Genomic DNA, 24,086 nt, shown 5'->3' on the forward strand with positions numbered 1-24,086 from the left:
TTGAGTGGCAGTATTTCCGATAGCACCTGAAGGCACCCGTAAAAAGAACGCCCACCTCGTGCCAACCTTTGACCAACCAGCGTTGGAGAATCAGCTGATTTTGTCACATGACCGTCGTTAACACGCACCTAGCCTCCTAACATAACAGGTCAAGAGAAAACAGTAGCTGGGAGTGTAAATAGTCCCCATTTTCGGGGGAAACATCACAAAGAAATGAGTAAGTAACTTCATTAAATACTCTCTAACTTGTTATTGATTTATGTGTGTGCCTGCCAGCTGTTACGGAAGTTAGCTAACTTAATGTTTCAGCTACAGCCAGTCAGCAAGATTTTGTAGCTAATGCTAAAGCTAGCTAACTGGAGACATTAAGGTAAGTTAGCTGTCAAATCTGAGAAGAGACGATAGAAACATTGACCTATTTAAAGGCTTATTTAGTTCCGCTGACTGAGCAGCTCACTGCACAGCTGTTTTGATTTCTTTCTCAACTTTCGTGGTTTGTTTGAAAAGACAACTAAAGGTAACGTTAGACTTGCTGTAAAACATCCCACATCTATGATTCAGATCTTGCCTCTGAGTGACGTGAAGAAAATATGTAAAATATTGTTAACAAGCAAGTTCAGTTAACTATTTTTAGTTTACAAAACAAACAAACAATAGATTATGATATTAACAGTGTCAGAAATATATTTTAGGGAGTGATCACATAAAATAAATGATGCTGTAAACCATATAGCATGTGTCGATGCTAATTAAAATACATAGCAATACTGTATAAAATGAATGACATTAAATCAAACTCCATTATACATGTTGTTCACTGATACTGCCATACATGACTTACTGTGTAGAAACAAATCCAATGTGTATACTTCAGTAGAGAGCTGCTTACCCAGAACCAACAAAGCCCATTGTTTAATAAATTAATGGCTCTAAATGACAAAGACTTTGTAGATTATCATACCACACTAATCATCTGTAAAGTAAACAACAAATTAGCACCTGCATGTATCCAAAAGTTGTGAATGTATGATTGTTTCCAGATTATATTTAGTTTAAACAATTATCCTTCTGTATATATTGACTTTATATCACAGAATATATGCATTTCTTTGTTTTGTCAAACTTCCGTTTCAGGTGAGGAAAGCTTGAGCGTCCTCCTTGGCTATATGGAAGTAACGTTGCTGTTCCAGTTGTGACAGCTGATCAGAGGAGTGTCCCAGTGAAAGTGGCCATGCATCCCTTCGGCCGTGAGGCTGAGACCTCTCTTCGGGACCTGTTTGAGTACTTCAAGAGGTGCCTGCGGCATGGAGAGTGGGAGTTGGCCAATGCCTGTGTGCCACAGCTGGTTAACTCAACGGGAGGACTTTCAGAAAACCTACGAGACATAATCAAAGCTATTGTCTGCCATCCTTACAATTTAAAGTGAGTCGCGCAGCTGCATGCTCACAAGACATTATGAATTCTTAGATAAATCAAATGTAAGGCAGTACTGTTATAAGTCTGCAAAAGTCCCAAAACCAAACTCTTATATTTGAGCTGTGGATTTAATGACAGTGTTTATTTTGCAGATGGGAGTCTGTGGGCAGTCCACACAAACTGGCTTGGTTTTGGCTTCAGGTTTTGGAGAAATGGACAGAAGACCAGGTAACACCATGAAGAATCCGGTATCACAGCTCGCTCTATTGTGCTTATTTGAGTTACTCTTAAACGACATGTTTAGTCACTTTATCCTCCAGCTGTATGTTGGTATCTGAGAGCATCTCTGTTTGTGTTAACTTACTAAATATGTCTTGGTCAAATCTTTTGTTGCGACCCGAAAGACAATCTCGATAATTGCGCTGTGTTCTTTTACATTTCATTGTGTTATGAAATGAATTGACAAAATAACTCGACTCTTGTTTACGATCCACTTCAGGTCCCTCTCGACGTCAGGAGAGAGCTGGAGTTCCTTCTCCTCCTGGAGGAGTTGGGCTCAGAGAACATACCAGACACTGTTCTCAAGGTTCTTATCATTTCATCTCATTTTACAAATGAAGTTGTAAAAACTAGATGGTTTACTAGATTACCTTTTTAATTAGATTGAGACAAAACTTTCTGTTCGCACAGGCTAAGTGTACTGAGATTAACTTGATGTGTTCTGTTTTACATGTTGTGACTATAGACTGAGATCAGTTATCTTTCAGCAGGAGTTGCACACGGCCTTCTTGGACACACAGTCTGAGAAAAGAGCTCCAGAGGGTTCCAGCTCAACAGATGTGGCTGTTGAGTCTTGCCTGCGGACCTTATTGGAGAAAAAGAAGCCCAGACTCGCCCAGTCTTTAACGCACTTCTTACAGGTAGAGTCACGACAAAGCAAAATTATTAAAATCTCTATATATTGCTAGACATAAATGTAAAAATAGAAAGAAAGAACCTCTTTTATGGACATGTCCATTGAATTTATAAAACTGATTGGTATGGATGTCAGAAGAGACGGAACAATACATTCCCATTACTTGTATAAGTTGAAATCAAACTTTTGAGTCTACGTATATATTCTTCTCCTCCGACAGGACGAGTCATGCACAGAGGACCACACTCTGCAGCACACTTTCATCCAACACCTGATGAAGGTACTGGGAAAACCGGAGAGAAGGCCGGAGAAGGCGGAGGAGTGGGTGGAGGAGATCTACGCCGTGTTGTCTGTGATGCCATGGAGCTCCGGTCGAAGCGGCGGGCAGCTGGAGGCGCTGTGTGAGGCGCTGTGGGCCGCCAGAGACAAGCCCCTGAAGGAGGAGAGGATCCTGAGCTCGCTGCTCCGGCCCCGGAGCGATGCCCTCGTCTCTGTTTACTGCTCCGCCGCTTTGAGACTTCAGAGGGATCATCTGCTGAGGAGCGCGCCCGATACACGAGGTAGTCCGAGTGTGTTCAGCTCCGATAATAACAGAAGCCCGTTGATTATTCTGATATATACAGGTTGTGGTGTCTCTTTTTTTATTTTATAGTACCAATACGAGTATAATATATTTAAATAACCTGTTTTTTTGCCTTCTTTGCTTCCAGTTTTAAAGAGCAAACGTTTGCATCACTTCTTCTCTTTAATCACACTTCTGCTTCTGTGGTTGCGAACGCTCAACAGATTTTACTTAGTGTTTTGAAAACTTCACACGTGACAGCTTTTCTTACTCTGCAGTTTTGTTAGCGTCTACATAGATTTTCTTTAATTTTTTTTAAGGATCTGTTTGCTTACAATGTGGCATTAAACCAATAGTGGAGATTGATGGGTGCTTGATGGTTTAGCTTGTATGTAATGATGACATTTATTATTCATATTTGACTAATGACACAAACCAAACTTGTATCAAGGAAAACCGTAAAAAAGAAGAAGACACACAATGTTGAGCAATTGTTTACCCCTAAATGCCTCCCATAATATCTTATTTACAGAGTCTGTGTAAATATGACGATGGTGAAACTAAGTAAACTTTGTTTGAACCACCAAAACACAATTTTATTGATACAAAACTCGCAATATTACAGTCCAGTCTAAGAGGAAGATGGCCAATTCAGGATCGGTTTTGAATCCTTTTGAAATAGCAATTCTCTCCATTTGTTGACCACGGTTGACTCTTGTTTTCGCTCGTGCTCCATCACCATGTCTTTTAGCTTTGTGTGCCTCTCTGTCGGCTACAAACGTTGCCTGTGAAAATGTAAACATCATTATTTAATTGAGACTGTTTCATAACCATTTGAAAACCCGTTGTTGTAACTTTAGATAATAGCCTGTTATGGATCGTAGTGCTCAACTTGTTTCCACTCTTATCATATCGCCCCCTTAGTGGACCTTCCTGAAGCCGAGAAGTTGGCCCTCAGTTTATGTTGCCACAAGGATCGTCCATCCATCTGGAAGACCATTTATTTTGAGTGCCTTAGTAGTGGAAAGCACTTCCTTGAGCAGGTCCTGGTAAGTAAACCACTGGAAAAATAGTCAAACTAGTTTTGTAATCCGATTTAAATTAGAGTGTACACAGTCTTCTTTCAGTAGCATCACGACTCTGATCGTCAAGTGAAGTTGGTTAGTGATCACATGTGATGAAATGCAGTAATGTAATAAGATTGGTTGCTTCCTGTAGGTTACTGCACTTGACCTGATTAAACACGAGGACTTTTCTCCGCTGAAAGACTTAGTGAGGTTGGAGTTCCAGCCTTTATCTCGTCTGCTGTTGCTCCTCGGGTGGACTCAGTGTCGCCGTCTGAGCTCGGCTCAAACGCTGCTCAGCATCCTTCACCGAGAGCAGGTCAGACATCATCTCGTACCTCCACCTCTACAGCTGTTTTACAGCTATTAAGTGTCATTTGCTGATACACTCTCTTTCTTTTTAGGCCCCAGCCAATGACTCTGTTCTACAGGAGTTTTCTGATCTTCTCTCCTCTCAGCTTGGAGTACTTGAATGGTGTAAAAACAACAATCCGTAAGCATTTGTTTGACCGGCATTTAACTCCATCTCAATCATTATTTATTGTTAATGTTTACATCTTTTATAATTGTGTCTGTGCAGAGGGATTTCCATGGAGGCATTGCTGGCACAGCTGCACACTCTGGACAATCACTCTGCCCTCTATATTCTGCATTCTCTGACTCCTTTGGCTCAGTTTGAGGAGCGCAAGATAATGGATCTGCTGCAGCAACTGCCAAATTCACCAAGAACAGGTCAGCATCGTCATCGTCCCCTCTCTTTTTGAATGTCACATGAATGTTTTTGGGTCGACTGCCAAAAGAATAATGTCATTTTCTTTTCCCTGCAGAAGAAACCGAGGTGGTCAGTAATCTCAGCTCTGGTGTGCAGAGGAACATAGTTTTGTTCCAGGGCTTCTGTGCCATGAAGTATGCCATCTATGCTCTATGTGTAAATGCACATAAGTACTCAAATTGCACCGAGTGTGAGCCTATGCAGCAGCAACAACAGCAACAGCAGCTCTCTGAAGCAGAAGTGGACCAAACCAAAACCCCAACGTCCTCAGAAGGTACGAAAGCTGTCTTTCTTTTCGTTTCAGTTTAATGACGGATGTTAAAAAAGTTTCCGGTCTGATAATTGAAGCTGATTATAATCTTGTTGCAAAATAAGTAGACACTGCTGTCCTCATGGATAACCTGTTTAAATATACAGTATTTGAAGTTAGTTTTGGAATTTGCTTTTATCAGCTTCTCAAATAGGAAGATTTCCTGCTTTTCTCCATTTTATATCATATTCAACTGAATATCTTTGGGTTTTGGACTGACAAAACATTTAAAGACATTTGGTAGAGCTGCATATAAGAGCCATTGTATGTTTAAAAAAAGAAAGAAAAACAGAGCTGGGGGGGAGGGGGTAATATTCAGAGATACAATTCTAAATATCCAAGATTCAATTTAGAAATTCAAAGAAAAAGAAAAACAAATTTGTGAGAAAATAATTCAAATATTATCTGAGATTATAAAGTCACAGCATTGAAAGAAAAAAAATCTCAACAAAAAAAAGGAACCACATACTATCACTTTGTGAGGTTGGATTAACCTGATCACACCACAGACGATGCCAGTAAACAGGAAATGCCACATGCACACCCTGGTGTGGAAGTGCACCGTTATGAAACATGGTGATATCCTTGCATCTGTCCATTGCGTTGATGCACCAAAGCTATCGCGGCATCCAGATCATTATTTTGTTTTCGTCTGATCAGAGCAAAGTGTGGATACTTATGATATTATGGTGACTCTGGGCTAAAATCACGAGTATTTCCTTTCATTTTAAATCCGATTGCAAAGTCTAATTTGATTAGGTCATCCACTGCAGGGATAACACACAGCAAGCGTCGCGTCTGTAGTGGGAATACGACAAGTAGAATCTTGTTGTTTAAAGCTGACACGGTTGTCTTTGTTTATCGACCTTTTGTTTTCTTATACAGTTCTGAACGACAGCCTGATCTTCTCCGTTTGTTGTGTTTTCCAGGTTACCATGTGCTGTTCCAGCACTACCTGTCAGAGTGTCAGCTCTATCTGGAGGCCGTTCCTGCCATGTTCCGCCTGGAGCTCCTGGAGAACATCTTCTCCCTTCTCTTCTTGTCCACCACTGACTTTTCCCAGCAGATCCAAAAAGAAACAAACTGGAACCAGAACACAGGGAATGTCACTCAGTCAGAACTTTTAGCGGATACAAGAAACACAAATGCAGAATCGGGAACCGAGGCAAAGACGGATGAGACCGAGTACAGCAGGAAAGAGAACCAGAAGCTGCGTTCAAGTTCACCATCAGCAGCCCACCGTAGTCACCTGGAGCTGGGGCACTTTATCCAGGGCTGCAGGGGGTTTCTGTCCGACGTGACGGCCATGACGGGTTTCCTGAAGCTGCTGAAAGAAGGGTTGGAGGGCATGCGTGTGCTGGGCCAGGAGGGCCAGGAGGCGGGCGGAGCACTTCTTCGAGAGGCCGAGGCGGCGGAGAACCTCTGCTGCTCGGTGACGGCTGAGACGTTCGGGCCTCGTCTGCAGAAGTTGTCCAAACGCACTGCAGAGGCTCAGTGGAGGCTGCAGATCATCACCAGCAATCGGGGCAGTGGAAGTGGTGAGATGGACAAGATATTTCTTTAGTTCTCTCTGCATGCAAGACATAGCAAAGGAAAATCAACAACAACTAAAATTCACAAACATTTGACTGGTGTCTCATCTTAATTTGTGTGGTCTTTCTCATTGTTGCGTCAGTGCTGGATGAGTTCAGATAGAATTGTGGCATTAATTCTCTCAGTCTTGACGGCAAATTGACTTGCAGGTTCAGAAAGTCCTCTCCAGATGTCAGCGGTCAGCTCTCCCGTCACTTCTCTGGGACGCAGCAAGAGCTCGAGCCTGAGGAGAAGGAAGAGACCAGGGAGACGTGCTACAGAGAGACAAACCTCAGTGGAGAAACACAATGGAGAACTTAGCACGAGTGCATCAGGTAACGCATACACAACAGCCTGTCATTTACATGACTTAAATCCAGGCTTTTGTCCCCCGAAGTTTGAAAGCCTTTTGTTATTTGTGTGGCTTTTTGAAGTGTTTATTTGTCCTTTGTCAGATGGTGGAGGAGGGACAGGTTGTGTGGAGTTGGAGGTTTGTCCATGCGGAGGTCCACACAGCTGGCTTGTCCCCGCCTTGTTGTCTCCTCCAGAGTCTCTACTCATGTCCTGCATCCACCGAGGAAACTTCATGGAGGCTCATCAGGTCTGTGCGGCAAGCTGGACTTTTTACAAAACCTATTTGTTTTTTAGCAGCTTAAAAGTCAATGTTCCTCATTTTGATACACAAAGTACATTTTATACTGTTGCTACTACTAATATAGTATTACTATCACTAATAACACCTCCCACAACTCGTATGCTAACTGCCTAATTATGCTTTAGGTAAACCTTTATATTTCCATGGTGTATTTTGTGGCTTCTCTGCAGGTGTCTCTGGTGTTTGATCTGGAGGCGTCTGCCTGTTGTGGTGAGCTGGTGTTCATGGAACACTACCATGAAGTGCTGGTGGAGCTGGGACGGGTGGAGCAGAAGATGGAGAGCCAGTCCAGGTCTTCATCCTCATCCTCCTCAGAGGGTTTGGGGACAGCAGCTGTGTCGGTGGCAGGAAGGAGTCGGCTGGGCAGCAGTGGGCTATCAACCCTGCAGGCCATCGGAAGTGCTGCTGCTGCAGGTTAGACATCTTTTTTCCTACTTAAGATTTTATGTTTCTTTTAGTTCAAGCAGAATGAAATAGTCTGCAACACTGACCTTCAGGCCTCCCTCCAAAGCTGCTCCCCCAAAAACGATTATGAATGTAAACAACCAACATGGCCGCTCGTGAAAGACACTGGTGACGCACAATGAGTTCCCAGGCAGAATACGCACAGGCATTTCATTTGGGCTGAATGAAATTATTGGTCGGGCTTATTACAGTTCTGCGCAGCCAGATATACCAGGTTTACATTTTCAATGGTTTTATTACCTTTTGTCTTGCACAGTAGATAACTCAGGATCTGACTTGTGTGCGTGTTTTTTTTGCCCCGCAGGAGTGGCTTTCTACTCCATCTCAGACATAGCAGACCGTCTCCTCAGCACCCCTGCTCACCCGATGCACTCACTGGAGGACGGCTACTGGCTGAGCCGCTGCACCTCAGACCCCTCTGGCCTCCTTTACACACTGCTGGAGGAGCTCAGCCCGGCAGCCATGGCGGCCTTCGACCTGGCCTGCTGCCACTGTCAGCTCTGGAAGACGTCCCGACAGCTGCTGGACACCGCGGAGCGCAGACTCAGCAGCAGCCTGGAGGCTCGAGGTCTGCAGTTTTTATGAGTATTAGGGTCTTTCTTGGAATAATTTTTAGCGATCATGATGATTCATGTAGATGGTGCAGGTTGCAGAGCAGATTTACTTGAACATGGAAATTGAAACAAGACCAACTACAGCGTCATGTGTTTATTAGCAGCTTTGCACATGTAGTAATTTTAATCCCTGTCTGCCTCCCCAGGAGTAAGAGTTGACCCCAAGGTTCCACATTCTGAGGGGATCTGTGGATTTCCTGTTGTATTACAGCAGATCAACAAGATCCTGACTCATTCTGCCACTAACAAGAGCTCTGTCAAAACAGGTGAATACAAATACTCAAACATTTTCATTATGGGAAAAAGAAAATGTGTAATTACATCTTAAAATGACCTGCAGACAAAATGACTTTAATACGAAAAATAAATGAAATGTGCATAATTGTTTCTTTGTTGTGGATCCTCTCTTGTTCATAGAAGCTGTTGGCGAAGACCAAGTGTTCACCAGCCCATTTGGTTGCTGCATCCAGGAAGTGCTCCTGTGTTGCTACCCAGCCCTGAGTGAAGAGTCCATCGCTGCTCGGCTCGGTCTAGCTCAACGTTTGGAGACCACCCTGCACATCTTGAGCACCGCTACAGATGGCACAGGTCGGCTCTTTGATTGTTTGTCACGCCTTGTGTAATGTCAGATACAATTAGGTACAATCTGAGCTGTACCACGTTGGCATTCTGTGGGAAAGTCTGTATGATTGATGATTACCTCTCGTTTGAACAGAGGGCAGCGTGGGCAGCGCTCTGCTGGCACAATTGGTTGAACAGGCCAATCTGAAGCAGTCGGAGCTCGACGCCCACCCCGTGCGCTCCAGCATGAAGCAGCTGCTTCGTTCTCTGGATCAGCTTTGCCCCTTCGAGCCAGGCGGAGATCTCGCCAGACCAGATTACGTTCGCAGCTTCCTCGACTACGTCAACACACTGGCATCTGTGTTAGTTCGCAGCCTTGGTTCAGAAGGTAATTTCTCTTTGAGGAGTTGATGTGTTTTGGAAAGATGCTGATCTTAAAATACAACCTCTAACAACAGCTCTTTAAAAGTATCAATAGTTTAAGAGCATAGTGCTCAGACGTCACTATCTCAGTGTCACAACACTCACTCATTATCCCAGTTGGTACTGGAGGTGCTTAGTAATACGCTCACTTTTTATACCAAACTACTGCAATTCTAACCTAAATACTGACTTTACCGTGAGCCAGCAGGGACTCTTCTGCTTGTTACACCTGGTTTCATTCTGGTTTGCCTCTCTTACTGTGTCTCTTAGATCAGAGCAGCGAAGTGAAGCTCGGGAATCCACTGCTGGTGTTGCTTCAAGCCCCGTTTCAGCTCCTCTCCTACCTGCTGTTCGACAGACAGGTGTCTCCTGACAGGTAACGCACAGTCAATGTGAACACGCATACATAAGGCTGCAGTTCTTGTTAGACAAGTTTACCTGAGCTGCAGCTACGATGTGAGCCTCAACAGCTGGTTTGCTGTAGGAATGGTCATACATTGTGCAATTATAGTTTCCCTGAATAAAACTGTGACACAATAGTGGCTTTGTTATCTTTAAGAAGGAGTGGTGTGAAGGCAACAGCTTAGTTAACTATTTCATGTCCTGTTTCCTCCCCAGAGTGCTGTCCTTGCTGCAGCAGGAAGGTCTGCGACTGAGCGTCCAGCAGGTGATTGTCCAGCGATGCTGTGAGACTCTGCCTGTCTGGATCTCCTATCCAGCTGATGACGGCGACTCTAATCGGGCCAAGAAAGATGACGGAGTGTTCGGTGTGGCCAGTTTGTCCGTCCTGCTCCAACAGCATGCTCAGGAGCACGTGTCGACTCTGGGAATCACAGAGGAGTCTGAGCTGAGCTCGGAGTCTGAGGACTCTGTGGAGGACCTCTCCCCTACACCCACCAACCTCTCCACCTCGCCACCATCCTCTTCCTCCTCCTCCCTCTCTTCCTCAAGCTCATTCCTCCTCACACCGTCAGCTCTGTCTTTCCTCAAGTCTCACTCCCCTTTACTGGCCACACTGGCGTGTCTGAGTGCCTGCAAAGGAGAAACCGCCCGGACACAAACCTCCGGATGGTCTGGCTATTTCCGTAGCAGCCGTAAAGAGGTCGCCCTAGATGGAGAGCAGATTTCTCGTGAAGCAGATAACCTCCTGAAGGAGTTCCCTATTCTCCGGTCCTACCTTCACACCATGGCGGAGCCGCTGCTGGGCGCCCTCCTGTTAAGTGAGGGTGAGGAGGGTTCTGCCGGACTAGGGGCGGTTGTTTGTGGGAAACCCGTCGTCAGTCTCCTGCTCTCTGGGCCTCAAGATGAAGTTGCCCAGGCCGTGGCTGCTGAGGCCTTCCAGCAGGCTCTGTCCTCCAGAGACCTCAGCAGAGCCCTCAGTCTGTTGGAGCTGTACGGGCAAGGCTGCAGCCAGGAGGGGGCGCTAAGAGACCGCCTACTGGCCTGTGCTGCCTTAGAAGGTGAGACATGATGAGAAATTATGCATTTTAACAGAAGGCAGCATATTGAAGCTCATCTAATGCTTTGGTGACACTTGATGTGCTTTTTAATATGAGCTTCGACCTAAATTCCGTCTGTAACAAACACATCATTGTTGCCCAGCTACATGTATATGCAGCACGTACATGTAGTCGCTTTACGTTGATCAACAGTACATTTTATATTGACAACAATTAACGTAATTTATTAGGCAAAAATGCCAATCATCCACTGGTTCCATATGTGCAGATTTACTTATTTTCTGTGTTTCACATCACTGTAAATATATATGTACAGTACATTTATATTAAGTTTAGAACAAAACAAACACATTTAAGACATTACCTTCCAATTTTGTGTATTCCTTAAAACAACATATGTTGAGTGCAGCAGTTACTTTACAACTGTTATCAATGCAACTAAGATGTTTCTTGTTCTTCTTCCTGTTTATCTTCAGATGGAGATAAAGGTATCGGTCAGCTGTTCCGCGTTCGGGATGCTAACCTTCGAGCGCGCGTTGCCCTCCAGGCTCTGGAGCGCTGGCCTCTGTCCGCCTGCCTGGAGCTGCTCGAGTTCTGCCTCAACGACCTGAGCACAGACACCTCGCTGAGGACGGACTTGGAGCTCAAGAAGAAAGAACTGGACATCTATCACTGGGTAATTAATAGAGCTCAACTGAGACTAAGTGACCTAGTTTTAATCTCCAGAGGAATCCATACAGCAAAGTGGTCATGCATGCATTCAAACCAAGTAGATACATGTAGAAGCTGTCAAAACAACAGAAAGGAGAGTGATAATTGTTGATATAATGATAAATATACGCTTGTCCTTGAAATCAGGCTTGCTTTTGGCTGACTTTAGTTCTTGTCTTGCACCTGTGTGACCTTTTTATTCAAGTTTGGCATTCACTACATATTGTTTTTGTCTGGTGTTGACATAGTTTGTCATGAGTAGACTGTCATGTGACATATTTTGACTTTACATTGTGATTGTTTTCTTCTTCTCTTGTCGCAGATGCTGAATTTACAGCCTCCGTTTCCTTGGGCTACTTGGCAGGAGCTGAGGACGGAGTCGAAGACTAACTCTGAGTCCCTGTTATCTATGATGGTGGAGGCAAAAGTAAGTACAACACACCTGCAGCAGTTTGCTCATTGCTTCTGGGAACAACCTAATCTCTAAAACACATATTTGTTTAGACATATGATATAAGTCATCTATTTATTTTTTGCAGGAGTTTGCTCTTTGTGCACAGTGGGTTGAACTCTATCCTGTATCCGACCAGCTGAGGCTGCAGCTACAGACTGAGCAATTGCTTCATCTGCTGGAGAAGGGACAGACAGACGAGGCTTTCCAGGTCAACTCCACTGAACATCCGGTTAACTTTAGACTGAAATCCATTTTAGGCTTTACAATAACATTGTTCACTTTGTCAGGGATCACTAATCTGATCCTGACTTCAGGCAGATGCTTACAACATACTCTCATCGTTGTAAATGTGTACTCCTGTGTGTAGAGGACAGAAAGCCTTATAGGTGTTTAACTAACATATTTAGTTACTACTGTGACAGTTCCTCTCTCCCTTTGTTAATGTGCTTCGTATCTTACTTATTTTCTTTAGTTACTGGAGGGCCTCTCGGACTTTGTGGTCGGCCTAGATGTTTGTGAGCGCGCTCTGGACCGCCGCCCCGGATTGGCTGCCTGTCACTTCCTGGCTGACTACCTCACTCTGCATTTCCAGAGGCAGGTGTCTCCAGCACGCCGACGTCACATCCACGCCCTCCACCTGGGCTCCAAGGTCTGTCAATGCTGCACCAATGTAATTCTTAATGGTGATTATCTGACAGAGGATTTAATTCATGCTGTCTGTCGCAGACAGCCGTTTTCCTTTGAGAGGTTGTCGTATCTTTCATGCGACAGTTCTGTTGAAGTGATGAGGAAGGATGCTCCGTGGACACTGTTCTTGCTGGTATAATAAAGTTTATTACAAACAAGCAACACATGCCATTACGGACGTCTAGATCGTCCGGAGGTCTCAAGTCGAATCCGAAAGTCCCTCCTTCTAGGGCGCTCGCTTCATCTTTATATAGGATACATGTTATGTTTACATCTGGGCGGAACGTAAGAGAATGTATGTGGCCCCCTCATTCTGCACATCCACCCTTCTGCCCCTGGTCTCCTGCACATCTGGTTTTCATCTAAGACAACTACACTTGGGGTCTTCGCTGTATTGTGTAAGACCTGAAAATATACCACAAGGTCAAAAGAAATCCTCAGTTACACACCTAATACTTGGTGATTTTAACATGTGTGATTGTTGCCCATCACATGCGCTTGTCACTGATTTCATGCAGCTTATTGCGTCTTTTAACTTTATTCAATCTGTCAATGAGCCCACTTATGTAAAGGATCATACTCTTGACCTAGTTTTCTCATTTAGCTTGACAATCTTGTGACAACGTGTGTGTGTGTGTGTGTGTGTGTGTGTGTGTGTGTGTCTGACCACAAGGCAATTATATTTGAGGCTCTGCTTATTCCTTTTCCCTCAAAGCCATCCTCTCTCTGCTGCCAAATTCTCTGAGGCTTTTTCTTTTGGCAGCTCACAGTGATATATTCATAATTCATGCTGTTATTTCCTCTCATTTAAACTACTGCAACTCTCTCTATACCTGCCTCAGTCAAAACTCAATCTCACGTCTCCAGCTTGTTCAAAATGATGCAGCTAAAAGTTTTACAGGTATAATTGTGCAGAACAGGATGAGCTCTTCCATTTCACCTGCTGGGAAATGTTTTGTTATGGAGTATTATCCACAGAGAGTAATACGGCCAATTTTAAAGTCCTGTACTCTTAATTCTTCAAGTATTCAGCAAATGACAAGATGAGTCCTAGTCAAACATGTTGGTTTCATACCATTAAACTGTGTTTTTGCTGAATTGCTCAATATCTTCAGGTTGTGTTAATACCAGCGGATGTGTTTCATCCTCCAGGTGTTGCTGACTTTGCCTCCAGCGGCCAGGCAGGAGTACTTCCCCCTGCTGTCGGAGCCCCTGCTGATGCTCGAGCAGCTGTTGATGAACCTGAAGGTCGACTGGGCAGAGGTGGCGGTGCGAACCCTGCGGAGCCTCCTGGTTGGTCAGGAGGCCGGCTTCGGCGCCGAGGACATCGATAAGCTTCTGGCCGACTATGCCGGCAAGGCCCTCGACTTCCCCTGCGCCCCGAGAGCGAGGTCTCGATCTGGTCAGTGCTGAGTGAGCTTTGTGTGGTGACGGTCACCGACACATGCAGATATGTGTTTACAAAGAGTGGGTACGACTGCCTGTGGTGTGTTATGTGTGTAACATATACATAACTGAGACAAACTCATACAAATTAACACACACTGACGAGGCCTTTGTTGCCCTCAGGTGCCATTTTGGTAACCTATTTGGAAAAAGATCTTTTAAAAAATTGTTCTTGGCTTGGAATCAAAGTTTAAAACACAAAATGTCCTTGTGCTGCTAAAGATATTGTTGTTGGGACAAGTTCATGTTTTAGCACAGCCAGTTAGTACAGCAACTCGTGCCAAAATATTTGACTGCTTGTTTTTCAGACTCTGTAATCAGCCTCCAGGATGCGCTGATGCAATGTCCTGCTCAAGACAGCTGCTCCCTATCTTCCAATCGAATCGAAACTCCAGCAAACTCTGCAGGTGAGACAGTTGCACTTGTTCAACAGTAATAATATGATACACATATTGATCCTCCACAGAGAATTTCCCTGCATGGAGAGTCACTGTTAAGGGATTATAGGTTCTTTCCCCAGAAAACATAAATATTGATTTTAAAAAATGGTAATTGAGTTATTTGTTTGATGGCATTTCTTATGCGAGTGTTAAACTATTGATTGAAGTTCTTGGTTTAAAACTTGTGATTTTCTAAATGATTCCTTTCTTGTGTTTAATTCCAGGCAGCACGCCAACACACACCTCCTCCTCAAACAGCACAGACAGGGAGAATGATCGAAGCTCCGCAGGGAGAAAACGGCGCTCGTCTGCCAAGTTCCTGCCTCCGGACCAACCCCCGGCCCGCAAAGACTGGGTCCCTGACACCAAGCGGGACGTGTGCATGGTCTGCCAGCGTGAGAGGTTCACCATGGTGAGTGGGCAAAACACTGGGTGACACACCGATGTTGTCATGAGTTAAAAATAAATACTTGCCGGCATATAAACACATTTCCCAGTTTGGACAAATAAAGAAAATCAAACCTTGCCTCACATTAAATTACCTCACCTCTGTCCCTTAATATTTCACAACCAAATGAGCGGGCTGTTGCTTTTTCAGTTCAACAGGCGGCATCATTGTCGGAGATGTGGCCGCCTGGTTTGTCACTCGTGTTCAGAACATAAGATGTCTGTCGATGGCCGCCCAGGAGATGAAGAAGTCAGAGTCTGTGACCAGTGTTACGCCTACTTTCACCCAGAGTAAGACGCTCTAGATTTAAGTGCTGCAAACCTCAAATTAAAACTCTTTCTTTAGCAATGGCAATATCTTGAAAGAACACAAAAATGAGAAGGTTTTAATTTACAATTTACAAAAGAAATCAGACATGTTACTGTGTTTATTGAATTAATTATTTATTTATTTTTTTCCCGTGTTCAGTTCTGATGATGAGCTGGAACCAGCTGAAGGTAAATTAAATAAAATCAGAAATGGCAAGTGAACTATTTACTCTGATTGAGAATAAAATGTGTCAAGAAAGGATGTAGGATTGAAGAAGCACACCGGCCACTTGGAATATCCAAAATGAAGCCATTCTCAAATCAGTGGTGTATGGAGGCCATGATGATGATGTCTCTCTCTGCTCTTCTGTCTTCGTGCAGTGGCTGGAAGCCCCGCGGTCACAGAGGAAGCTCTCGACGGGATGCTGCATCTGCCTGAAGTGGTCCAACGACGGATCCAACTCAGCACAAACCCTGCAGAGAACCAGCTGCTGCGGAGCGAGTTCTACTATGAACAGGTCAGTCATTTTCATCTCATTGCAGGCGACTTGCATTAAGTGCACCAACCTGTAATAATATCCTTGAATGCTACTCTACTTAACATTATGGATTATTTTACGTAGAATTTCTGATTCAGTGCAGTATAACAAGCCTAAAGTTGAGTTTATTTCTAGCATTTTACATAGTTGACAGACCACTATACTGTTATTCAGTTGTCTTACGGTTGAATTAACCTACTAAGACTAATTATTGTCTTTTCCTAAAACTCCAAGGCTCCCAGTGCGTACCTCTGCGTGGCAATCTTGTCTCTGCACAATGACCAGACGGCATGTGGTCATCAGCTCATCAGCCACTGTCGATCTCTGTCTCGTAAGCTGACCAATCCAGAGGTGGACGCCTGCCTCCTCACCGACATCATGCGGCAGCTGCTCTTCAGCGCTAAGATGATGTTTGTTAAGGTTGGCCGCAGCCAGGATCTCGCCTTATGCGACAGGTAAGATGTTACCCATTTCTTTCTGTTGTTAAGGACCCTGTGCCATCAGTTATATGGTGGGAAAGTGAGCGTGAGACGGATCAAAGGAGATTCACTTCTATTAGATATGAGTGCGACGCTATCTCTGGCTGTGGAGGAAGGGTGAGGCTTCAAAGCCTGGGAGTTAAACACTTAACTATTTCCTGGCATTCTCTTAAAGGCCCTGCAGAGCCACACAGGGGTTTTTATTGACTCTGCTCACCTCAAATTACACCTTTAGTCGGGTTGGAATTGGCTGCAGCTATTCTAGGAATGCCACGGAACCCTGATAACAGAAGTCTTGCCAGAAAGGAGGAGTGGGCTGTCAATCAAGTGCACTCTGTACATGCCCAGACAGTGTCAGTGGACACATAAGTTAACATAAGTTAAAAAACACCTGTGTGGTTGGACAACGAGTATGTACAGGTTTTAAATCAATATTAACCTTCAGGCCTTTTCCCACAGAATGTTTTGAACAGAGACAATGCACAAAGAACATTAACCTTATATAAAACAAGGAGAGAAGTAATGTACTGGGTCTCAGCAGATTTGCTGGGCAAGTAGGTAGAATAATAAAATAGTAAGATTAGATCTTAAATAAGCACACACACAAGCTGCGAACTTTAAACAATGAGCAAGTGTTGGGAAAAGGAAGTCTTCACCGGACCTCGAGAAATATATCCGTCGTCAGACCGATAGCCGATGAGTTCAGGGACTGACACAGTTTTTATAGCAAACATCTTTGTTCTTACGTATCCAGCAGACACAGAGCAGCAGTACCATCACATATGAATTTTTGGCCACCCGACTGATATCAATCCAATACTCAGTCACTCACTCGCACTCTTTGGCTTCTTGATGTTCAGCTTAAGAAAGCTGTGGCTGTAAAAGCAAATCAATGAGCTGAAGGAGACTTAGAAATCTTGCCCTACTTGTTTATCTACGTTATCCCCCCTCTATCTTCACCTGGGCTCCAAGACCGCTTTACTAGACATATGACAATGATACCGGCCATTATCACAGTATGAATGTTATACATGGATACATTTCAAATTATGGATATGATTGATTTTACACAAATATACTTCAAGACCCAGACAGTTTTGCTTCCTCTTTTATTGTATTCTCTGTTTCCACAGTTACATCAGCAAAGTAGACGTGCTCAAAATTCTAGTAACGGCCAATTACAAGTATATCCCGTCTCTGGATGACATTCTGGAGACATCTGCTGTCACACGTCTCCGTAACCAGCTGTTGGAAGCAGAGCACTACCAGCTAGCAGTGGAGGTGAGGCAGTTGGTGGTTCATTTGTTTTTTTAAATGGATCTTGTTTCACAGTTATTGTCACACTCACTCATACACCCATCTCTCTCCAGGGCTCCGTTTTAACAAGTTCGCCTGTTGTAAGATTTTTGTTTGGCTTATGAAACCTTGAATTTGTATATCCCCGTGGTTCTTCTGTTATAAACATCTCATTTTATTAACAAGTAGAGCACCTTGAGGTTAACATTCAGGTAGTTAGGCAGCTTATTAACCATCCCAATCAATTCAATGATTCAGTGAGATAAATGCAGACATTAAATTCCATAGCTGTTCTTATTGAGACTGGTTGTTTGGCTGCTATGCCAGGTGTCTACCAAGAGTGGCCTGGACCCTGGCGGCGTGTGGCAGGCCTGGGGGATGGCATCTCTCAAGGCAGGTAACCTTTCTGGAGCGAGGGAGAAGTTTGCCCGCTTCCTGAAGGCTCCAGTGGATCGCAACCAGCTCAACCTGGGTCCCGTACTGCTGCAGGAGGTTGTCCAGCACCTGGAGACCACTGTGCAACCCGGTCTGGCCACGGTAGGAAAATGGTGGCAGTGTTTTTGTTTTGTTTTTCTTTCCTTTTTAAAACAATTTAAAATGTAACAGTGAAGCACAGAAATCATTGGTGAATCTGCTCGCTTATGTGCACATATAAATCCTTGACCTGTCGTGCGATGTTCGTGTTGTCTGTGTGTCTCCGTCAGTCTCTTGGTGAGGACATCTTGGCGTCCCTGCGGGAGCTGGAGGACGCCCTGTGCGAAGCCGGTCCTGTGGATCGACCAGAGGGTCCGACACAGAGAAGCAACCTCCACCAGGAGTGTCTCTACTACCTGAACACATACGGCACTCACATGGCACTCATCAGCTTCTACATGCGTCATGACTGCATGACGGAGGCTCTGACATACCTGCTCAACAAGGTGAGGCGTAGTTGTTGTTGTCAGGGGCGTTTCTAGGATTCAAAGAAAGGGGGGGCTTAGCCCCAAGGGGAGTGGCATGTTTGCGCGCGTAGCACGCTGCAATTTTTTTTGGAGCCCATTTGGGGCCGTGGATATCCATTGTTTCAGACAGTTCATAGATTGGTTCAGTCAGAGAGAGTGTGATTTTGCTCTGTAGTTTTGCTTGCATTCAGTATATGATAACACAAGAGACAGAATTTCAGGGTCATAGTGAAATTTGACAACACAAATATGAACTTTTCTCACATAAAGAGAGAGAAATAATTTTCCTGCTTGTAAAGGAAAGACAGATAAACTAGCTTTCATATCCGCGTCACTCCCAAATCCTAATTCTTAAAGGGACCGCACACAATGGATGGAGAATGGACCTGACAGTGCCAACTTTATATCGTTAAGTATCATGATAGGCTATTGGATTGTAATTTGAAGGGGGAGAAAACATACAAACCAGAACGCACGCACATATGTAGCATGTTAGAGTTATAAATAACTTGTCCTGTCCATGTGAGAAACAATAGTTTAATTTAATAACATCAACCAAAAAAAAAAAATAATCTTTTTTATTTATTTTTTTTATCCAATAATGCCAAATTATTTGGGGGGGGCTGAAGAACATTTTAGGGGGGCTTCAGCCCCCCTAAAATAGGCCTAACGACGCCCCTGGTTGTTGTGAAGAACATTCAGGCATGCTTTGAGGTTTTAATTAAACCAGCGATGCGTTTCATTTAGGAAATCTTAATCCTCTTTTGTTGTGTAGTTTGTTTGAAGTCAGAAGATAATCCGACCCCACTTCTGACTTTAGACACATCTCAAATCTGGCCGATGTCAACCTAAACACTGTCTAGTCAACATCAATGCAGTAAAATTACATTTTAGTACCCTGTTTGCACCAAAGTAAGGTTTAACAAGTAGCAGAGTAGCGAGTGTATCGCTACAGTACAGAAATTGAGTAAACTGACCAGAGTACGACTGCATCTTCTTCTTCCAAGAAGAAAATTGTACTAAAGTTCGACGCATGTTTTTCTGCTTTCTCGTGGCTCAGGAGTGCCCAGAGGAGGTTTTTCTAGAGGGTGTGTTGCAGCCCAGTCTGGAGCGGGGCCGTCTGGGCATGCTGCAGGGCATACTGGAAAAACTTGACCCTGGCCTGGAAACATGCAGCCGCTACCTCATGGCCTCCTGTCAGTTCCTGCAGCGGCGGGGATACTTCAACACGCTCTACCAGCTCCAGCAGTTCATGATGGTTAGACTCTTTAATGTTCTTTTATCTCTTGAATTGTCATATTCTTTTTAGATTTTAGAGAAGAAAAAGAAAGACAAATTTTCCTCTGTGCCTTAGCACCAACTGACTAAAAACAGACCTTTAGATTATATACCAAAAAAGTCCCCAAAAATAATTTACATTTGTTTAAAGTTTATAATTTTACATCGGGGAATGATGTTGTGGTGATGTTACATTTTTTACAGTTATTGTAATATGTAAAATGCTGTTTACCTGGACAGGATCAGGTGCGGGCGGCTATGACCTGTATCCGATTCTTCACTCATGGAGCCAGTTCGTACCTACAGCTGGGAGAAAATCAGGTATGTCTCTTGTTATGACTGCAGTTTGCAAAACTTTAAAAAAAAAGTACCTTAAATGTGACCGTGTCGTTGTACAGCGCTGGCTGGTCAAAGCTAAAGAGCACCTGAGGACATACCTGCAGGAGCAGCAAGGTCGGGGAGCTGTGAGGAAAAGATCTTCGGTCAACTCATTCAGGAAGATGATGTCGTCCAGTGACGTGTCCAGGTTATTCAATACATCTTTATTTCAATTTACATGATAGAAATAAATCAACACGTTGGTCTTTTTTATTATTATATTTGATTCACACGTTTCCTACTTGTCAAATACTCTTTATTTTAAAGTACGGACGTCTTCTGTCTTATTTTGTCAGGCATATAAACACAATTGAGCTTCAGCTGGAGGTGACCCGTTTCCTCCAACGCTGTGAGACGGCGGCCTCCTCTAAGGCACCAAAGACCAGTTTACCTTCCCCCAAGTCCCCCGGATCCACTTCACCACCGACACTGTTTGGAGGAAGCCCCGTGAAAGTTGAGGTTGCCTGCAAGGTGAGGTTCCAGTTGTATATATCGCAGTACTTAAAAATCTATAATCTACTTTAGAAAGATTAAGTTTGTTAAAATGGCACACTGCCTAACTGCTGACGTTATTCATAAGTTAAACCACTGGATCAGAGATCTAGGAGTTATGTGAAAAGTATAAATATATATCAAGGCACTATTAGATATTTGTTTAAAGGGTATTAACTCCCAGTCATGGATATTTAATCCAAAGTCTTTGAATGCACTTAGTTTCAGTCTCTTTGAATGAAAGCATTTGCAAAGTGAATGTATTATAAACCTCAGTTTTATCTTTTTGAGGCGTAATATGTCTTTTGTGTCATTGCAGGTGATGCTTGGAGGAAAAAACATAGAAGAAGGTTTTGGCATTGCATATAGAGTCATACAGGTATGTTGTGTGTGAGGAGATCTTTGCCAAATATTTGCTCTCATTTAGTATTTAAGAAAGCATACCTCTGCCAACATGTCACCTTTGTCCCCATATGTCCTTTCCTCTTCATTTGTCCTGGTGACAAATTTTCCCACAATTGTTTGCTAAACTCATTCATTCTCGCTCTCTTCCTGCCTCAGGACTTCCAGCTGGAGGCCCAGGCGGTCTACGTGCGGGCCGGCCAAAGGCTCGTCCGCCGGAGGCAGTATGGAGCCGTACGGCAGCTGCTCAAATGTGTCGGTGAATCTGGCACCGCCACCAAGAACGACTGCGACGCCCTCATCCTCAGCTGTGTCTCCATTGCAGATAAGGGACCAGCTGATGTGAGTACGGACAAGGAAGAGACACAGAGTGTACTTAGATGACTAATCATGACCGTGACTTGGCTCTATGATGTTTGTGTGTTTATTTCTGCCAAGTGCTTGCAGGCAATTTCCAGCACATTAGTCATGAATCATTTTTGCTGTCCTTTTTATCTGATTTAGGCCAAGGAGCTGGAAAGTCTCATTCTGGAGACCAAGAGCACAGAGAGCAAGGTAGTGTGTCTAATGTTATTATCCCCTGCTTGACACTATCATGGTTTTTCTTTCCTGAGGCAGTTTTTTTTAAATGGATATAGAAATCACAATTACCTCGTTCTCGGGTCACTTTGCTATTCCTGTTGTCATACTTAACTCTTAAAAATACTCAGGGGTCTAACTCTCATCACATCCGTCTGCAGATCAAAGCCTACCTGATGTGCAGTAAACTGAGACCAGCGTACCTGCTGGCGGTGAAGCTGGAGCCGAGCCGAGCCGGCCCGTTGGTCCAGGAAGTCCTCCAGGCCGCCGAGGGAGCGCAGGACTCCGTGATGCAAAACATCTGTGGCCAGTGGCTGTCGGAACACCACAGCAAGTCATCTCAGCAGCGCCAGGGCCGACCCAATGCCAGGTAAAGGCATGACGAGGGATTACACCAACAGCACTTGAAAACAATTGAGCCCCAAATAAGAGGATCCAGGGTTTCTAATGTTACACAGTTATAGAAACGCAGGGGAAGGTGGAGGATTAGTAAACTTTCAGATAGATATGACTGCACATTGGGTGTATCAGGAGAGCAGCTGTTGCACATGTTACATTATAACAATCTGCATGTAATGTGATATACAGCACACTTTACACTCAGTGTGTGCTGAGGAGTGGATGTGGGCCACAGGAGTCAAAAGGATTTTGGTGTCTATGCTCAAATGTAGTTGTTAGAAATATGTTTTTCAAACCTCCAAGAGTTTAAATTCTCCTCTTGCTACAGTTATGTACAGCTGTACTCCCTGAACCTGTGATGTAGCTTTTAGGTGTGGTGATGCACCATTGATACCTGGTGTGGTCAGAGGTGACACAGACGAGAAGCTTTCAACGGGACAGGTTAGTGAAACACTGTTTCTATTTCAGTGGAAACATCTCGAAACCCTGACGATCACTTTCTCTTAATGTTTGTGCAGCCTTCCTGTCCGTAAAACTGACGAATCACCACCGTGCTTTATTTCCATTCTGGAAATAGTTTGCTGTACACTTTTTGAGAGGGAACAATATCACTGGACCTGAGTGACAACAACTATTGCAAACTGCAATGTAAACCGATACAGTCTTTGTTACACAATATGAACTCATCTAAGAACTCAGATTAATCTCCTACCTCAGCCAAAAGGGAAAATATCTTGAACTGACTGGAGGGCCTTTGATAAATGTGTTGCCTGTCTTTTGTTTATTTTTATTATTTATGTGTCCTGACTGTTTCAGAGTGTGAATTTAGACGTCAATGCAATTGGATGTCCTCCGCCAAGAACGGTACATGTTTAAACCTTGTAAAAACTGAAAAAAAATGAAGTATCTTCTTTTTGTAATCCTGATGAAGCTGTTTACCTGTTTTACCTGATATTGTATAGCATATTTTATGGCCAGCTTTCAGCATATATTCCCTTTTGGTAAGGGAAATTAATATCAAACATGATTTGAGGTATTTTAGGGCATTTAAGATGATGTTGAGCAACTTACAAGAAATTAAAAGGTTTTAGGTTGGATACAGAAAGGGACCCGCTTATAGATCATGTTATTGATGAAGTTTGATTTGATCCAGAATATCAACTCATTAGTTTTGTCTCTGAATGTCTAGTTTTATGTCTCATCTTGTGTCTCCTGTTTTGGAAATAATTTCCCAGAGTGTTGCTAATTTTAAATCATGCTTTTCACTCTGTTCTGGCGGGAGACCTGACAAATATCTGTTTGAATGATATAAATCCACAATGATTAACTTGCACAGATAATCAATCAAATAATGTTGGAAAAGGGATTTCACTTTTGCCATATCTTTCTGTTTAATTTTGTTTTTGCACATTTTGTTCACTAAGAAACACCCTGGCCAACTCAAGATAACAGTGCAAAAACATTGCCACCACAAAACATGTTTTCAGTTCATTTACGGGACAATCAACTATGTTGCTGAAGCTGCCTTTTCAAGGATACGACTCTTGATACATGGTCAATGTCTTCTTTATTTAGAGCAGATACTGTGTTGTTCCTTTGTCTTGCTTCCCTCTGCTGCACTAGTCTGAGGACTGAGACTAACGGATCTTCCTATTAAGTGTTGATCAGCAAGAGATGAAAAGAAGCCAGTGTTGACATTCTTGCACTCTAATCCTCCTTAACGTCGACTGTTGTCTCATCACTGCCGCACTTTATACTTAGTGAGTTTAACAAAAATAAACCTCTTTTGGTCAAATATGTAATTCATGCTTTCATGATGCAGGGACTAATGATTTTGAAATGTAATTGATTTCTCTATCCCCTGTAAAATGAAATGAAATAATAAAAACAGATATTGAAAATTGAGCTTAATGCTGCCAAGTTTCTTGAAATGAAAGGTAAAGTTTGACATACACTTATTAATTTACTTGTCATTAGTTTGCTAGCTAGACTAATGACAACCTGATGTTTGTATGCTAA

General features: G+C 43.6%; 1 protein-coding gene across 2 annotated transcripts; it reads left to right on the plus strand.

Moving 5' to 3' along the window:
* Window positions 1-87: 87 nt before the first annotated feature.
* Window positions 88-23,972, plus strand: zfyve26 (zinc finger, FYVE domain containing 26). 2 transcript variants are annotated; one of them, XM_076108747.1, is made up of 43 exons: window positions 88-217; window positions 1,135-1,422; window positions 1,569-1,644; window positions 1,916-2,002; window positions 2,184-2,336; window positions 2,553-2,892; window positions 3,819-3,943; window positions 4,113-4,277; window positions 4,363-4,451; window positions 4,539-4,690; window positions 4,786-5,004; window positions 5,970-6,578; window positions 6,783-6,947; window positions 7,068-7,213; window positions 7,438-7,681; window positions 8,037-8,300; window positions 8,493-8,612; window positions 8,764-8,934; window positions 9,062-9,295; window positions 9,601-9,706; window positions 9,949-10,790; window positions 11,267-11,466; window positions 11,824-11,928; window positions 12,041-12,163; window positions 12,428-12,604; window positions 13,795-14,044; window positions 14,397-14,495; window positions 14,753-14,940; window positions 15,127-15,266; window positions 15,445-15,473; window positions 15,666-15,802; window positions 16,058-16,278; window positions 17,436-17,583; window positions 17,926-18,135; window positions 18,303-18,518; window positions 19,600-19,797; window positions 20,058-20,138; window positions 20,216-20,343; window positions 20,492-20,666; window positions 21,007-21,066; window positions 21,249-21,431; window positions 21,594-21,644; window positions 21,830-23,972. In XM_076108747.1, the coding sequence occupies exons 2-43, from the start codon at window positions 1,232-1,234 to the stop codon at window positions 22,040-22,042; spliced, it is 7,830 nt and encodes a 2,609-aa protein (XP_075964862.1). In that variant the 5' UTR covers window positions 88-217; window positions 1,135-1,231; the 3' UTR covers window positions 22,043-23,972. The 2 variants fall into 2 exon arrangements, with proteins under 2 accessions (XP_075964862.1, XP_075964863.1); XM_076108748.1 differs by having other exon boundaries at window positions 2,187-2,336.
* The last annotated feature ends 114 nt before the right edge of the window (window positions 23,973-24,086 follow it).

The sequence above is a fragment of the Anarhichas minor genome, unplaced genomic scaffold (genome assembly GCF_050575085.1).
Source record: "Anarhichas minor isolate MPS153535 unplaced genomic scaffold, ASM5057508v1 ptg000040l, whole genome shotgun sequence".
NCBI lineage: Eukaryota > Metazoa > Chordata > Actinopteri > Perciformes > Anarhichadidae > Anarhichas > Anarhichas minor.

Excerpts from the sequence above, each read along its gene's own strand:
- zfyve26 (XM_076108747.1), top strand. The coding sequence starts at position 1,232 with ATGCATCCCTTCGGCCGTGAGGCTGAGACCTCTCTTCGGGACCTGTTT. Across the intron at positions 6,579-6,782 it reads CAATCGGGGCAGTGGAAGTG|GTTCAGAAAGTCCTCTCCAG; the intron begins GTGAGATGGACA and ends ATTGACTTGCAG. Across the intron at positions 20,667-21,006 it reads AAGTTGAGGTTGCCTGCAAG|GTGATGCTTGGAGGAAAAAA; the intron begins GTGAGGTTCCAG and ends GTGTCATTGCAG.